We start from the raw sequence: 17,958 nt of genomic DNA on the forward strand, positions 1-17,958 counted from the left end.
TGTAGACTATTTTGTTAATGAGCTCTGATATAAAATTTTGTCCTAAGGTTCTGGCTGTAACACTTGAAAAGTACATGAAAAGGCCAATAAATTCTGAGCAGTCTTGTTTTATGAAGGGTCACAAACGGTCTGCATTCTCACCCATTCTTTGCAGAACGCACCAGGGTTTGCTTCTGACTCCTGCCTTATTTATTCTACTGAGACATTTTAGACAGCAACACAATTATGTCTCCTATCCAGAATACATCATCGCTTCACATCACATAAACATACACCGAAGATGTTATCCTCTGTATGACAGAAAATTAGAAGTCCATATTCAAATCTTTTACCAACCTTTGAAGAATTCAGCAGTATATCAGCTTGTAAAATTAACTGGATGAAATCTGCTCAGATGCTTGTAAATAATGTTGGGGCTTTTTTTCCCAAACAATTCCTGTCAGTTAAACTACTTGTGTTTATATATCATATCATATCATATATCATATCATATCATATATATATATATATATGATATATATATACATACACACACACACACATATATATAAGCATATATATATATATATATATATGCTCACTGAGAAAGAATTGATGTTCCAAGACTACAAGATATCCTCCAATATATTTAACATTAGATAATGCACACTTGACTTTAGACCTGTTACAACAAATAAAATAGCAGAAGAATTGAGAACTGGCTGCAGTGTAACATGAAAAGCTGTGTTCATATGCCATTGTGGCACAACAAAGATATCAGTTCATTTGAATCCAAATCCTTGACCTCAAAGGTATTAATGCACTTGGTGATGTACATACTTTGAAATTGCTCCTCAGTTTTCAAGAGTCTTTTGTTTGATATCTCTACAGTATCATTTTTTCTGTACTCGAAACTAGAATCTGTACTTCAGGCATACATAGTTCCATGGGGATCTGGATTTGTGCTGCAACCATTCACACAGAAGGTATTGAATTTTCCCTCTAGAGGATTTGTCTCAGTTATATATTCCTGGCTTTTAGATACAACTTCTACAGATCTTAACATAAAAAAAAAAAACAACAATGAGGAGAAAGACTCAGAGGTTGATACAGAATCCACTGATTCGGACATGTTTGAGAAAACACTTTCAAGGCATCAAAAACCCTGAACCTCCGATCAATTTAATTCAAGCTGTGTCATAGGATATACTGAATGCCACTTGAAAAATATCATTCTAAACAGACATCAATTCCTAATTGTGAACTATGTCCACAAGAGACTCCTGGCACTTTGAAGCATATGGTTTGGGGCTGTCCAGAGGTTTACTCATTTTGAAAGAAGGTGACTTCTAAACTGTCAGAGATAACAGAGAAATATGCTTCTTTCAACCAGTTCATCTCTTGCTTAATGATGATTCATGAATGCAGTAGAATGAGAAACGACGTAAAGTATGGCTTGGTGGCTTAACAGCAGCAAAAATGATTATTCTACAGTGTTGGCTACCTCCACATAAGCTTACCATTAGAAAATGGTTACAATATTATACAAGATGTTTGGTGGAGCTCTGCACTGCTAGAATTCATTAGGCTAAGGCTTCTACAATACAAATGTAGGAAGGTACTGCCTGTAATATCAGAACCGGTACAACAGCACACTGACTGTTTCTCCATTTAAAGATGGAAGGAAACAGACATGAAATGACATTTGTTGTGGCATAAGAGTGTGTGATAGGAATTCTTATCATTAGTTCTAGTCTTATCCTTGTACCATTCTCCTACAGTCCTGTTTTGAATTTAGTTGATTTTGATTGTATAACAAACTGAGGTGGGGAGGTACAGGAGAGGGGTAGAATATAATTGTTTCATATTTCAGACTGTTACTTCTGTCTTGTTAACCTTATTTGTCTGATTACCTCTGAAATAAATAATAATAATAAAAAAAAAACAATTTCAAAAAGAACCAGAATGAAAAAGACTAGCTTGGAAGACAAAGCTTTCTTGAAACTCTCTCATGTGCCGACAGTTTTTCTGCACTTTCGGCTGCTTCTAAAGTTTCAGGCATCAGTGATGTTAGGAGAGATAAGAGCATCACCTAGCTTTTAGAGACACTAATCTGAAATGGCAGCTGCTTCTAAAACATTCATGGCTGGTGCATTTTTAAAAGGCTAATATAAAAGAGACATGGCTCACTTGTTTTCTTGCTCCTCACTCCCCATCCACTCTGCAGGGCTGTAATGTAAGGCACACCTAGGGGACACTGCTCTCGTTCACTTCTTTTCTTTCCCCCAATAAGATAAAGAGAGAAGAAATTACGGTCAAAGAATCCAGAGCTCTTAGGTCTCTCTGTTTCTGACAATGGGGCTGCTTTTCTCTTAGCAACACTTGTTCTGAAGCTGTCCTGTTCGGCTTGGCCAATAATCTCATTAAAGGAGCCTTCCCCGTGACACTGACCCCATCAGAGCAAGACCAGCTCCGAGCACAAGGCCAACGAGAGATGGCTGCTAACCTATCACAGTACCAGTCGAAAGGGAATGACAAGCACCAGCAAACTCCTGCTCAGCCAGCCTACGCACTTAACTGAAACCTAACTTGAGGGGACCAATTAAGGGGAACTAGACTGAGTGGATGTCTCAACAGCATAGACTGTCAGTTCAGTGCGGTGTATGACTTAAAATAAAACATAATTTGATCTGTCAAAAAAAAAAAAAAAAAGATTAAGACTGTTGTTTGGTCTCAAAATGGACTTTCTGATCATGTAAGACTCGCAACTTATCTGATAAAAAGTTTACAACATCTTCTTTGTCCCATACCTCTCACTGACAATGACTAGCCTATGATATAAAGAATCCAAATAACTGGCCAAAGGAACTCAAATATCTCTCCTCAGCCAACCCTAGGCTCATGTCATTATACAGGAGTAAGAACATCAGTTGTCAGCCGTGATCAAATGAATCAAGCTGTGGGGCTGAGCATTCTTTCTTCGAGATTTTTTAACACATTTCCAAAGAAGATACTGATGATCCTTTTCTTCAGCACAGTTTAAGGAAACAATACCCTAAATCCTACACAATCCATCCATTACGGGAGCGATGAATTCACTTCATTGTCACAAATCAAATTTTAGTTTTATTTTAGAAGGAATATAGGAATACTCATCTTGTCTATCTCATACTACACAAATCACTGGAGAACAACTTGGGATGGTTGGTGTTGCAATCCAATTTTCTGTATGATTTTGGAAGGAACAACCCGATAAATTATAATACATGACTTAGAATAATGGAGCATGTAATGTCATAATTGCCTTTTTGGAACAGCAAACCAAACTTGCCAGCAATATCAACACAAAACCATGAATTTGTATCCAATCAAGACCCCTCCTCTGCAAAAGACTGTATGCACACCAGATGGTTATGTTAGCTTTCATCCATCCATCTATCCACCCATCAAGAGAGTAAAAAAAAAATTAAGCCACGCCAGAGACTTGCAATAACGTTTTTAAAAATCTTATTTATACTTGGTTTTTTTTTTCATTACATGGTTTACAACAATCAAAAGTAGAAAAGCCGCCTTCTTTTTTTTTTGTCAAGGTACCTTAAGTTCAGTGACACAGTGACAGCACAGACGGTTTTGAAATTTGGAAAGAAATACTGCGAGGACGTGTTCTTTTGTGTGTTGAGGAGCTGGCTACAGCTTTGGCTCTTCTATGATTGGGGCTCTAACAACACACTACTCATGGAGGCCAAATTCACTCCGAGTTCACGTTAAACAAGAGGTCCATTTCAGCTTCAACAAAGGCTCGAGATTCAAAATTCAGACGTGGCAGCTGCAGAATATTCAGGGTTTTTTTTTTTTTGTATGGTCAAGAACACCATAGTTATGGATTTGATTAAGCTATCTCTTTGTTTATTATCTAATGTTCAACATGTTTCCAGCAAGAGAGCGTAGGAAAAGGGCCACCATGTCCAGCAACAGAACGCATGTTCTAAGCATTCACAGATGACAGAGAAAAGAAAAAAAAAGAAAAAAAGTTCAACAATTCTCAGCTGTGTCACATGCTCATATTTCTCCTTCTTTCAACCCCTTTTCATTCCTGCCTGTCTCGTTTTTCTCTCTCACTTTTTCTCTCACAGTGGAAAAATGAACAAGAGCAGTGTGAGCAGAGCTTTACCACAGGCCGACACATTAAAAACTCTCCTTGTTTAGGCCTCTCTCTGACACCTCAGTGTGAAGAGTCTAGCTCTAGGCTGCGGCGGCTGGACAGAGTGTGTGTGTGTGTGTGTGTGTGTGAGGGTGGGGAAAGAGGTACATAAATGAATAAACCATTGTGGCTTTTCAAGCCCTGACCTCAGTTAACATCACTCTGTCTACACACAACAGCAGCATGAACCCATTCAGGGAAGGGTCACATTTGGCAATGAAGCATGCCCTGGTGTCTCTCTAACACACACACACACACACACAATGAAACAAAGAGAATCATCCAGCTCATGCTCTTATTCACGATACATCAAGCAGACTCTCTGTTAGCCACCAGAAAAAATTTCCCTCTTTCTTTCCACTGAAAAATGATTTTTAACTCATCTTAAAACAGATCTTCATGAGACAACCTCTACCGCGAAAGGAAACTCAAGTTTTATAATGATATTTTGAACTTGAACAGGAAATGATAAGAGCATAAGAGTGAAAAACTGTTATGCACAACACTGTATTTCAGTTTTGTTTCAGTAGCATCAAACTGCAAAAACTCAGTCCTGAAGGTTTGCCTTTTATAGCACAGAGGGAACAACAAACAGCTTAGAGAGATCACAATTCAAGTATTGGGACAATCTTATACCAATGTGTCCATTGTCTATCGCCATTAATTACTTAAGCAAAGGTTGAGGCTTTCCCTGCCTACCCCCATTTGCCTATAGTTTCTGAAAGACTAACAGACTCTACCTAATGGTAGCTCCAGGGTCAGAGGTTACCCCAAGCATACGGACCTATGAGGGGAGCACTGATTTTCCACGCCTTTGTCCCCGCTCATTTCAGTTTCTACTGGAAGGATCCATGCAGACATTTTCTTTCCTCTCAAAAAAACGATTATAACCCCTAAACTCTCCATTCTCAACTGAGGAGCGAAAAGCAGAGGCGTTCCCTCCAACATACAGCAGAGAGTAAAGGCTTAAAATACCCTCAGGCAGGTTCACAAATTGTGTGGTGAGGGAGTTTAACAGGCTGATGGTTCTGATCTATGCCAAAGTTACATTAGGGAAAGAGGAGGGGTGAAAGAGAACTGACAGAAATCTCTGCAGCACTTCATGTAAACAGCAGTGAGGATATACAAAATAGAGCAAAGCTCCCCCCATCCCCCCTTTTCCGCCCTTGCAGACGGCTGGGGAACACAAACAGTTGGTCACCTCTTCTTCACTTGGCCTCACTGAGGTAAATCTCAGCACAGTTTGAGAGGAGAGGAGCTGTGTAAGAGACCACAAAATGAACACACATTCTTCGTTCAGGCAAGTAACATTTCGTACGATTACTATAGACATTTTTATTCTTCCCTCTCTCTCTCTCTCTCTCTTCCTTCCTTGCTCTGATTACTGTGTGCGAGTCTCCTTTCCTTTTCAAAGAGTGTACAACCCTGTCTGTCACGCTACAGAGGCTTCGAGTACAGCACACTGAGCTTGAAAAATTCCAGCCATTCATAAGATGTGTCTCTGTATCTCTCTCTCTCTCTCTGTCTCCTTCTCTCCACCTCTCTCTTTCTCCTCCCCTCTTTCCCGCTCTTCCCCCACTTCCTCCCCTCCCAAAGACTCCCCTTACAGTGCTCTCTTCACCAGACAGCAAAAGCAGCATGGTCGGCCACTCTCCTATACACACCCAGAGAGGCATTAACACATTAAAGGCAGAGTGACTGACAGAGGGGGGAGGGGGGAGAGAGACAGACAGAGAGGGGGAGAGAGAGAGAGATTTAGAGAGGGAACGAGATTGAGAGTGAGGGAGTGAGAGAGCGAGGGGGAGAGAGAGAGAGAGAGAGAGAGAGAGAGAGAGAGGAGAGAAGAGAACTGACCACCTTTTCCCATGGCAGGCCAAGCTCCCCACTGGCGGCAGTCACAGATCCTCCCAGCCTCCCCTCATATCTCCTCCAGGGCTGTTGGTGTGTGCTTGCCTCTCTCTCTCTCTCTCTCCCTCTCTCTTCTTTTTCTCTCCTACTCCTCCCCCTTCTTTGCTTTCTCGCTACTCACGCATTGAGAGGCGAAATGAGGCGCGGTGGAAATGTGCTGGCTTACAATGGAGGACAGCTGCTCTGACTGCATAAGGCTTTCAGGAGCTGAATTAGCAGAGCTGGTCTCTCTCTCTCTCTCTCTCCCTCTCTTTTTTCCCTTCCCCCAATGCCTCGCTGTACAGCACTCCAGACACACACACTGCTTACAGAGAGCTAAGAGACAGAAAGAGGGAGGGAGAGAAACAGAGAGAGAGAGGGAGAGAGAGAGAGGGAGAGGGAGGGAGGGGAGAGCAGGCTATGAAAGGGCTTTGTTTTCCCAAGCTCTGTGATGGCTTCTACAGGCCTAGCAGACATGTTCTGTGTCTTCACCATTTCTCTTCCCCTTTTACCTGGAGGCTTTCAATAGCAATTCACCCCCAGTGTGTGTGGATGTAACTACTTTCTCGTTACACCATGCTGCGAAAATGCACTGAATCCTTCAAAACAGGGGTTTTCTTTCTTTCTTTTTTCAATAAATGAAAAATGAAAAACAGCAAAATAAAATAAAAAAAATCTGTTTCATCAGAATTAATGGCTGGTTGTTATTTGGCGAGGTCTAAATTTGGCTGCAAATTCTCAACAGTGGGTGAGAGATGGCAAGTCATTATAAAAGCAATCACGACATAGTGGACCAAATATATCAGATAAATCCTGTTTCTATCCCCTCAACCCCTTCAACCTTTCTTCAATCCTCATGATTTATCGCCTTCAGGATTTATACGCAAGGATGCAGCAATTACGCACAGGCAAAACAAGCAGACAATCATGAATCTTTCAAAAGGGACTGTCTCCTGAGTGAAGTGGCTGAGGCCCCTGCTAGCCCCAAACTGCACGCTGATAAATAGAAACCTAATCCTGTAGCAGCATGTCAACTGGGATTATGCCAAACTATAGGCTTACAGGGCCTCCAAAAGCTCAGCAATATAGAGATTACCTCTGGTGAACACATATTCTCCAAATAATTAAGTCTTATGGAATGTTATGAAAAAGAAGAAACAGCACCTTTGGTAGATCTGCCTTGGAGAGATTAAGCCTGCAAAGATGACTGGGTAAGCGGAGCAGAGATATGAACTACTGAACTCCCACCCCCAGTAATTTCCAACCAGACAGAGAATTCCATGTCATTACAGTTGGAAGTGGAAGGTTGAAATAATATGCATTATAATTTCCAGTGGAGATTTGGTGATCGACGGTGGAGCGCTAAGAAAAACAGTCACGCTGTTTTCACCGATATGCATGTAAAGTCAGAGCTTTTGTTAAATGGAAACAGAAGTAAATACAGATTCAAAACACTGAAGATTTTTGACAGATTTAAAACTAAATCTCTAGAGCACTTGTATAGCTGAGAAAATACTGCAGTTCACTGAAAGCATTAACTGCCTAAAAGAAAAACTGTTTGGGTCAGGGGGGCGGGGGGGGGTCACATAAGTTTTACAATATCTCATAAGTTCCAAGTCTTTAATTATGTTTAAGCAAGCAAAACTAATCCAGCCTACTCCTAATAATACTACAGTAAAAATCATTAAAAGACGCAGTGAGGAGGGACTCAGGCTGCCTCCATTTCGTGACCTTGTTCTGAGATGCAGTGATCCACAGAGCAAACGCTGATGTTCCCAGACCTTTCGCTTCAGTTTATCTTGCTGCAAGCTTATTCACTGTCTGCTTGGCAAATCCACCAAGTCGCACACAATGGTAGCTAATTCCCTACTTGTGTTAGTGACAAAGAGGCGGGAGCGAGAACAGGCGGCAGACCAGGGCTGACACTCTGCAGGTCGAGCAGACTGCCAGATGTTGGAAAACAAAGTTTATGACCAGCAAAGATCCCCGATATTAAATGTTTCCACACTGAGCTTTCCTTCAACTCTCGACAAGGATTTCCTGGCTCGTCATCCGATGGGGTAATAAACTTAGCAACTCACATCAGTCCAAGCTAAAACTGTACACCCTGACCGACCTGGGCAAGACAGAATTTACTGTGTAACGTGTGTTGAGAGAAGCTCCAGACACTGTACCACTGACAGAGGATCTGGAAGCAAGGCTCCAAAACCCCTATATTTTCATCCAGGCAAAACTCCAAAAACTGACAAGACCACAGGCATAAGGCATACTGTGTCTCCATTCAGTGGGTCATTACAACCTGTGTGTGATGGCTATCAGTTTGGCTCCCCTCACCCTGTGTTCTCGCTCTCTCTCTGTCAAATTTTGAATCAACTCAGCATTAAAGGTACTGACAAGGTTTTAATGCAGCTTCAAAACAAGGGTGTTTTTTTTTTTTTGGTACTGCTCTGTCATATTTCCTTCTATTGGTTATACAGATATTTTGGGTCATAAATACATGAAAAACAATCAAAGAGACAAATATCTGGGACCAGTTCAACCATTTTAATACTTCAAAAACATATGGGGGCCATATCTGGTCCTGACCACAGCCTAAGCCACACTGACTAATACTGAACACTGAAACATATTAGTAACATATTAGTAAGCACAAGATCAAAAGGAACAAGGAGGATTGCTCTCTCCTAAACAGTCAGAAAATAACTTTTAAACCCTCAGCAGTTAAGCCAACACGCAATATCCCAATGAAAAGATGTTTTAGCATTTGTAATGGCAAAATTATGCTGTTTTTCCAAAAACAGTTTTTCCTTATGTCATCACTGTTTATTTGGCTTTGCTGATTTTATGAGGTAAGAAACAAAAGCCATGGCTGAGAGCACTGGGAATACGGTGCCAAGAAATACAGGTAACAGCCAAAATAAAGAATCCACCTAAGTAAATGAGGGATGTAAAAGAAAACAGGTGCTTTAATACCAGGTGTGGTTCTTGACTTAATGAAGCAATTAAAATCGCATCATTTTTAGGTTCATGCATGAAAACGCTGGACATGCTCAGTTGACCATTTTTCTGGCTATCACCACTGCCAGCGGTCAAAATTAATGGGGGCAAAGGGCAAGAATACCCCAGGAAATCTCAGAATTCCCCTAAAAACCATGATCGAGGGGCAAAAATTGCCCCCAAAAATAATAATAATAATATTTAGCTACCAGTTTAGGCCAATATCCTAATCCTACATTAAGTCATCCTTGCATTTTTATTCATTTCATTTCCTAGCGGAAACCCTGGTGCGAACGTAACTGTATGTAACTGTAAGGCCCCCCAACAACAAAACCACATGAAAAAAAAGGGCACAGCCCTCCAAATCAGCTGCACCAACAGAAAGAGACAACACAGAGTCTGACAGTGAAACCCATGTATAATCTGAACAGAACTCCACTTGAGTAGCCCGTGAAATATGGCTGGTTGCTGCAACTAACTTACTGAATAATTTAATGTTTAATGGCTATAACTGTAGCAATTTGCAGTGTTGATACTTGAATTCAATTCTGTTAATGCTGTTGTTTGTAAGGTCACCGGTTTGCATTTACAGTTGTGAAACTGCCTCTTATTTTCCCAAAAATTTTTAATAGACCCTCTACAGTTTCTAAAGAGGACATTTAAAAAAAAATTACTAGTTCATTTGAAAGACTGCGATAAAGCTTTCAATTTATCTATAAACTAATGTACTATAAATATATGAAGGCCATTAAGAGCTGAATAAAAGCCTAAATAGTTAGAACTGTCTCCTGCTTTCTCTCACACATACAGATGGTATTCTATACACACAGATGACTGTACACTCTGGAACAGCAATAGTATGCTTTTTATTGACTCGTGTTGGCACAAGGTGGTGATTACTCTATGCATTTTAATCTGGGCTCATTTCACATTAAAACCAGCAACTTTATGCACTAATTACTATCTTTTAAAAGTGCCCCCAACATTTTGTAAATGCCCCAATTTTATAGATAGTGGGGGCAAAAGTTGCCCCCTAAATATTTTTTAAATTTCCTCCACTGACCACTACAGTCATAGACTGCAGCAACTTGGCTGGAGGAGTGATTGTTAGGGCACATTTAACAGTAGTTTAAATAATGAAGAGTGCTTCATTTGTGGATGTTTTAAGAGAAATAGTGGCTACGATCATGTTACCGCAGAAGTCTGTGGGAAGGACATCCTCAACCACGGTCATCTGTGGTCAAAAATCACAGAATTCTCTGTCGTGACATACTAACTCGAACTGCAAAGCAAGACCAACAACCTACTCTGCAAACACAAATCTAGGGCATGAGGAGGCAGCTTCACTCTGTCCAGACATAGAGAGGGACACAAGTGCTGGACTGAAAAACATGAATCACTCATTAGACCTGAAGATGCGTGCATGTGAGTAAAGTGGTAAAACGAACGCAGGCCATTTTTAGTGAAAACGTTCTTCTTATGGTGAAGCGTTCTAACCTGATGGGAACAGTCCAGTACAGAATGACAGCACTGTCATTCTTAAGGCATGAGTGCTCATGGAATGCTTTGTTCACAAAAAACCATGCAAACCATATGTCATGACTGTATCCGCCATAAGAACTCAACTGATCTGAACGCTGATGAGAGATTCTGGTGCAGTACCAGAGACACCGTTCTTCAACAACAACAAAACAAAAAAAATGGATGGGATTTCTCACAGAACAATGTGGCTTCCAAGTATCAGTAGACTCTATTTAATCTATGTAATGTTTCCTTTATTTTGGCAGTTAACCCAGGTAATTTGGGTAAGGTAAGTGCCATAGAGAGGGTCCATTACTTTTACTAATAAATCTATATCTATGAAAATACCTGATCTTTAAATGCTTAGGTTCAAGTATTAGAAGTAGGCTGTTTGTCTTCTGAAATACCTGGAGAAATTGTTTGAACTTTCAAAACCACAAAAGGAATGTTTCTAGATTTACAAAAAAACAACAAAAAAACCCCCCTAAACTAAAGGGTGCAGATCTGGTTATGATAGAGACTTGCTCAATGAAAAATGCCTACTGAAAGCATTCATCCAAAGAATGAATGTAATACTGTTTTAATTTGAAACAGCATACAAATTGTTTGGGTTGATCCCAATGGACATGGCACTGTTGAGGATTGTTACACTAAGCATAGCCATCAACAAATCTGAAACTTGGCAGAGCCCAGGACTTTCCATCCATGTTTTCAATTATCCACCAGCTCATTTCAAAGGAAGTCACAAACACTTAACTTCAAGAGTTGCATGCACTTCAATGGCACCCATTCAGAATGGAGTGGAGCCGAAGACCACAATGGATGCTTGTTTACTTGCTGAAAAGGCAGCAGAGTCATTTTGTAATCTGTGGGTGAGAGCACTGCTCTTGAGCAGCAATGAACATGACAAAAGGAAATGGCTTTCACAGACTGACTCAAATTTAAAGGAATGCTTTATCGCTTTGACCATAATAGAGGTTAGCTTTACATTTCACCTTAAGCTGTTCCAGTCAATATTTTCCAATTGTTTGCTTCAGAATAAAAGCCTTCTTTACGTATTCAAAAGCAAAAGACAAGCGCTGCCAAAGACAAAAAAAAAAAAAAAAAGAGAGAGAGGCAGCATCCTTCTATTAAAGGAGCAGATCTGCCATTTCAGAGTTAAAAAAGACTAGAACCTCAGAGGCACACATGACTTGACCTTTTCTGCCAAATTGCTGCTGTAATCAGAATGTGACTCTTGAGTTTCACAGTGCAGAGCAGATGACTGGAAACAACTTCTCGAGCTGGCCTCAGAACACCAAGCGCTCTGTCCTCAAAAGGGAGCCGACAAAGTGAGGAGAGAGCCTGAAACACCAGCCTTGGGGTCATTTGAAAGCATGAGTGTAAGCCGTAGATAAGGGCAGAGCTCTGGGTTGATTTTAAATTAGCCCATGTTAGAGAGAGAGAGAGAGAGAGAGAGAGAGAGAGAGAGAAAGAATGAGAGTGTGTGTGGTGTTAGATATGCCAGTCTGGTAGGGCCTGCACAGTGGTGCCTCACAGTGTGATTTTAGCAGGCTTGCATTCCACCGTGACCATGTGAGAGTTTCTGTGGGGAGGGGAAAACTAGGTCCTGCCGTTCCACTGATCATTCCCTGCCTTAGCCGTGGGATACGGAAAGCGAAAACCATGTTAACCAGAGCTGAAAGTCGGTCCCCTGTCATCCGATAGCATCCGCTCGCACCTCCAGACCTGTTTGTTCAGAGGTACAGAGAAAGGGGGGGGGGGGGTGCGAGATTTTCATGTTTTGTTTGTCCTACCACCACCCCTCCTCCAAAGCCCGAACAAACCTCAGTGCTTGTTTAAGGAATGTGCTGGAATACAATAGCACCAGTCAGAAGTGGCCATGAATGAGGAGGGGAGGGAGATGAGGTGGGGGGGGGGGGGGGGGGGGGGGGAGTATTTGCTGGAGAACCTCTTGAGAGCGCGATCTCTCCCAGGTGCACAGCAGTCTCTCAGTTCCTTGGTGGCCATGCGGTGAAAGCAACACTGGGGGCCATGCAGCCAGTGGACTGGGTGGAAAACTGCCTTTCTCTTAAATGGTTTCAGTATGCAAACAAACACATGCATTACAAACAGCTTAGACGGACAGGCTCATAATGGGACTGGGATGACAAAGAGAGATGAAATGGCCAGATTGTCTGGATACTGCAAGCCATGCAAGTGGTCTTAGACTGCACTTGGTTTAAGATTCATTAAAACCTTTTATAAATGCTTGAAGACATGTGCAATAGTTTCAGGAAAATGAAAAATAAATGAGGAACAACAACTGGTTAAAAAAAAAAAGTGTGCATGGAAATTAAGCCATTAAGGATAAGAACATGAACAAGAACAAGGCTAAATACATTCAGCGTTTAAACGATATCATATCTTATTTCCCTAGGATCCAAGTCAAAGAAAACAAAAATTTGATCAGCACAGCACGTGTCTTAGTGTCCACCCAAAGCCTGCAGTTAACCAGGGTTTGTCTAGGAGCCATCCTCTCACACATTACTACGAAAACAGCTAAAACAATCTTTGAAGATGAATCGTTCAGAAACTGACTGACTGGTTTCACTGAGAGTGTCAGACTTTGGGTAGGGTATCACTAATGTTCTGCTGAGAAAAATGAAAGGTCTTCCTAAGGTTTTGTGAAACGTAACTGTCAAGGTTTACTGTCAAGGTAGCATTAGAGGACCTGAACTTCAAAGGTTTTAAGAGAGAGATGGTGGTGGTGAAACACCATAGTTGAACTATGACTAAACCCAGGAGCAGTAGGAGGCTTTGCTTCAAAAGCTCTGGCATTTCATACACCTACTGCCACAGTCAAATCAGATTCTCTGCCATCCGAGAGTGAGCCATAAAGCAAAGGTCAACAGAAAACCAGAGACCAAAATCATGTCTGAAGGACTCCCTTATACGTTTCACCAGTTTATTTGTCTCAGCATTATAATTGATGCTTAGACGTGCCAAAGAGGGTTACATTTCAATGGCTCCCAGAGGACCTTTATTCTGGCAGACAGAACACACTGGGGCTAAATGAGACTCAGATTTGACTGAAAAACATTGATCCCTTCCACGAATAAGGGAAAATAGCACAATGTAGAAGAGAAGAGATATTCAGCTATTTGATTTCTACTCTGCACTCTTCTTATCCACATGCCTGTCTGTAATGTGTCTTTTTTGCCTCTGTCTAAATTACCAAAAAATAAACGATCACAAATAATTTCTCTAAAAATATGAAAATATGTGGAAATATTCTGTACAATGGTTTGATAAGATGATGATTGTTTCATCCTTTTCTTAATAATTATCATCACCTTGATTTGTAAAACAAATTATTCTAACAAAAATATCTCAATAAAGACCAGTGATTCAAAACATTCTTGTTAAAGGGGTTTAAAACCCCCCAAAAACAGCAAGCTGTGGCAACTTAGAGACAATGACGAATCACAAACAGAAGCAACCAACACACTAACATATTAAAAGCAAGCGGGTTACAAAGGAGATTATCTTGTTGAAAAATTTCAAGTGCTTGGAAATTGTAGCTAAAATAAACCTCGCTTAACATCTGCGCTTCTGTGTTTTGGCATCGACACGCAGTTCAAAAGAAGCAAAGGAAGGTACTGATCCAGTATTTTACAGCAAGCATATACATATACAGTGGCGGGCATTTTAGTCATCCCTATTCAACACTCATAAAAGCTTCCAAACCAGACAGTGCAACATGACAGCGCATACAATCCAACTGCCGTCAGACACTGCCACACACTGGGGTGCACCTGCTCGGTACAAATTCTGCTTGGTGTCAGTGGGGGGAGGGGGCTTGGATTTTGTTTCAAGTGTTTTGTGCAGCTGAGCAGACACACACAAGCACTCCCCTGCTGCTCTCCTCTGACAGCCCGTCATCCATATCTGTTCTCCTGCAAACATATTTTTTGGAGGGGAAACATCCACTAATCGGCACCACAGAGAGTAAATATTTCCCTACTTGACTGCAGAGGACATTTTGGTTTTTTTTTCTTTCTTCTCTGGTAACCCTATCGTCCGGCAACAATTCTTACTGGAGTATTTTGGACGTTCATCAAAATCTCAAAAAGATATCTTGAAGATATAAAATGTATAACACAAGAGAAAATATTTCAGTCTTTCTCCACAGGATATTACGACTCAGATTTTCCCCCCCTCATGTCCTGGGATTTCCCGGCCTCTCCAAAATCCGTAAACAGATCGTGATGAAAAAAGGTTTGAACCTTTCTTCCCCTCTTTTTCCTGTACTTCCTCGCCCATCCTCCACTCTGGCATTATCAGCGTGAAAGAGCTCTATTTGAACTGAGTGAGGTTCAGAATGGGTCAAAAGTACAAAAGAAAAGAAAAGGGTCCTGTTCTCAATCCTGCTGGCTCTGCTCTGAAGGATCAACCAGCAAAGAGGACTGGAACAAAAGGCAATGAGAACCTAATGGCCAGTTCTGCTCCAACAGTCACAAAGCACCAAGTTTCAGCCAACACGCCTCAGATCAAGCTCTCAGACGAGAGCTGTTAATCATGTCTAATAGCTATTTCCTATTTAAAAAAAAAGAAAGAAAGAAAGAAAGAAAGAAAAAAAATCCTCTCACTGGACAACTGCATCCACAAAGGTTTGATAAAAATCTGTTGGCAGAGACGTTTGACCCTGATCCTTCTTGCAGTCCCCAGTAACTCACGACTGCCAAATACTTGGTGAGATGGCTTTTCAGATCTCTCCATGTTACAGGCTCTTGCCTGCAACCCTAATCCAGAATAATATAACCTCCAGCATGCCAGATCCTGACATATGACACACTGAACCCTTGGCAGGCAAAAATGTTGAATGCTGATTCATTAGCTTGGTGAAGAAGTGTAAAGACTTAGAACAAATAAATGGAGTCTCATACCAACATTCAAGTGCGAACTGCTTGATCTGAAGCAAATCTGAGTTGATCGCTACACTTCACAGAAAAATCTCCCTAAAACGGTCTTTAATATCCATGAATGTCTATGAAAACATTTCATTAGCTCATGCCAAGATCATGGTTACAGTTAATGCTGGAGGAACAATATGAGAGGTGGTCCACATAAGATAAACCGGACTGAAGCTGAATAGAAGCTGTAAAAAAAAAAAAGATTTAGAGGTGCCCAGATAGTTTTAGTATATATACCCAAGAGCAAAACAGAAATTCCAGGCAACACACACCCACCCACACCCACCTCAGTCAGAAACAAAGAAACTAAGGGCTTATAGCCTTAAAGTAACAAGTTAACGCATCTAAATGCCTCAGAGTCCCAAACAGAACATTTTCCGATTTCCTCCTGGTATCCAAATGTGCATTATTCAGTAGAACTTAATGTCTCTCTACTCTTCAGAAAGACTAGAAGAGGAGGAAATCAATAGGCCAACATAATGGATATGTCAGATCCATTAAAACACTCCACCAAAATGATCACTACATGAGTAACCCCTTAGTCATACATAATGAACGATCATCAACCAAAACATCACAAAAACCTAAATTTAAACGAGTGTCAGTATATCTAAACTCACCTTTTCACTTTTCACTTTCTTCAAGTTCCTGCAGTCGCCGTTGTCCATCTCTTCAGGTTCACTTTTAATAGTCAAAGGTGGGACAATCCCAGCAGACTCCAATGCAATATTTCCCAGCTGCTCAGCACCTGCCAAGTCTGTAGTTTGTGCTCCCTCAAATGGGGCACTGCGGGTGGTCCCCATGGGCAAAACTGAAGCCACCCCATCTTTTTCAGCAGGCACAGTCCCTGTCGTTCCTCCCTCAATTTTTTCCTTTTTACTTTTCCCGGATCCTGCTTCTTTTTCCTTCTTTCCGCTAGGGACATTACGGGAGGCCTTGCTGCTTTTCTCCACACCTTTTCCGGAGTTGGCAATGGGTGTAGTGCCCGTGCCTGCAGCTGGTCCTGTACCCTCACCCTGGGTTCGCCCTTGGGTGTCTTTCTTGGCCCCATCTGTGGCCGAGGCCTTGCCACTGTCCTTAGAGTTTTTGCTACGTTTGGATTTGGATTTGCTCTCCTTGCCTTGAGGGGCGGGCACAGGGCTGACAAATTTGATGTTGTCCGGCAGTGCCGCCACAGCGCTGGGAGGGGCTGCCATTCCACCCCCCTCCTTTGTGCCAGACATCTCAAGTTTGTCCTTCTCTAGGTCGGCGTCAAGGTCAATGATCAGATTGCCAACACCAATGTCCCATTCATCGCCGCTGTCGTAAGTGTCCACCGCATTCGAGTCCACACCTTTCCCGCCTGCAGTGCCACTGCTTAGGGACATCTTAGTGCCAGCGGCCCAGGCGTGCCACAGGATGGTCTGACCTTTTCAGACGACTGGGTCAGTGGGAGTTCGGATACAGCTGCCTCAGGGTCGTCTTGGTTTCCCCTTCCCAGTTACCCACATTTTTGCCCTACATAAAGAAAAAAAACAAAAAAAAACAAGGGAGGGACAGAAAGAGAAGAAAATGTGTTATCATCTTGACATCTAATTCTTGTATCAAATATCCTGACCTAACCCATTAGTGAATCATTCAGCACACGCCAAGCCGCCGAGAAGCCCTGAAGTGAAATGGCCTTTGATGTCAAGTATAATTATCAGCTATTTCTGCCAGAGAAGAAAAACACATGTTTTCAGAAAGACTCCGAACATGCATCCAGCAAGGCTCGTTTGAAAATCGGTGATGTCGTAAACTCCAGTGTTTCACATCGCAACGTATTTTTATATTGGCTAGTCCCTATCAAATTAGAAATTGTTGCCCCATTATCTATTGCACGTATAGTGAAACACAATGCAAAAGCTATGCAGACCTTGGGAATGCTATGCAATTATAACCAGTTGTTGTGTAGGTTGTGTTCAGGAAAGACAAGGGGTTCTCTTAAACTCCAAACACATATGGAGTCAATTTCCTCATCTACCACCGGGTCAACGTCAAGAGAGCAGACTAAAAAGACCAGTGAAACCATCAAAGCCACAACCCTGACCTCCAGACCTTTCAGGCAGAGCTCACCTGACAGTGGATATTTAGTCTAATTCACATCACTTATCATTACAGTTCAGGAACAGCAAAGTAACACCACTGACTTATCATTAAACACTACCGCCCCCCCCCCCAATGATCACTAAATGATAGAGGCAAAGACTCTTCAGTGGAGCCTACACTGGACATTTTTAAGCCATCACTAGGCTATTAGATATGAACGCATGATAAAAAAAAAATTGGAGCGGGACAAAAACTTAATTGATTACAGAATGCTTATTAAGTCTAAGGGGCCCTTTATACTGGCAGAATATACACTGTTTTGACTTTCTTATGAAAACAACATATGCATAT

At 41.6% G+C, this 17,958-nt stretch overlaps 1 protein-coding gene across 1 annotated transcript in view; it reads right to left on the minus strand.

Moving 5' to 3' along the window:
• Positions 1-16,907, minus strand: part of znf609a (zinc finger protein 609a) — a 53,585-nt gene extending 36,678 nt beyond the window's left edge. Inside the window, exon 1 of the mRNA XM_030775276.1 lies at positions 16,161-16,907. Coding sequence (XP_030631136.1) covers positions 16,161-16,907 — 747 coding nt within the window. The remainder of the gene's footprint in view (positions 1-16,160) is intronic.
• Between the last annotated feature and the right edge of the window lie 1,051 nt (positions 16,908-17,958).

This window comes from Chanos chanos, chromosome 5, assembly GCF_902362185.1.
Source record: "Chanos chanos chromosome 5, fChaCha1.1, whole genome shotgun sequence".
In the NCBI taxonomy this organism is placed as follows: Eukaryota; Metazoa; Chordata; class Actinopteri; order Gonorynchiformes; family Chanidae; genus Chanos; species Chanos chanos.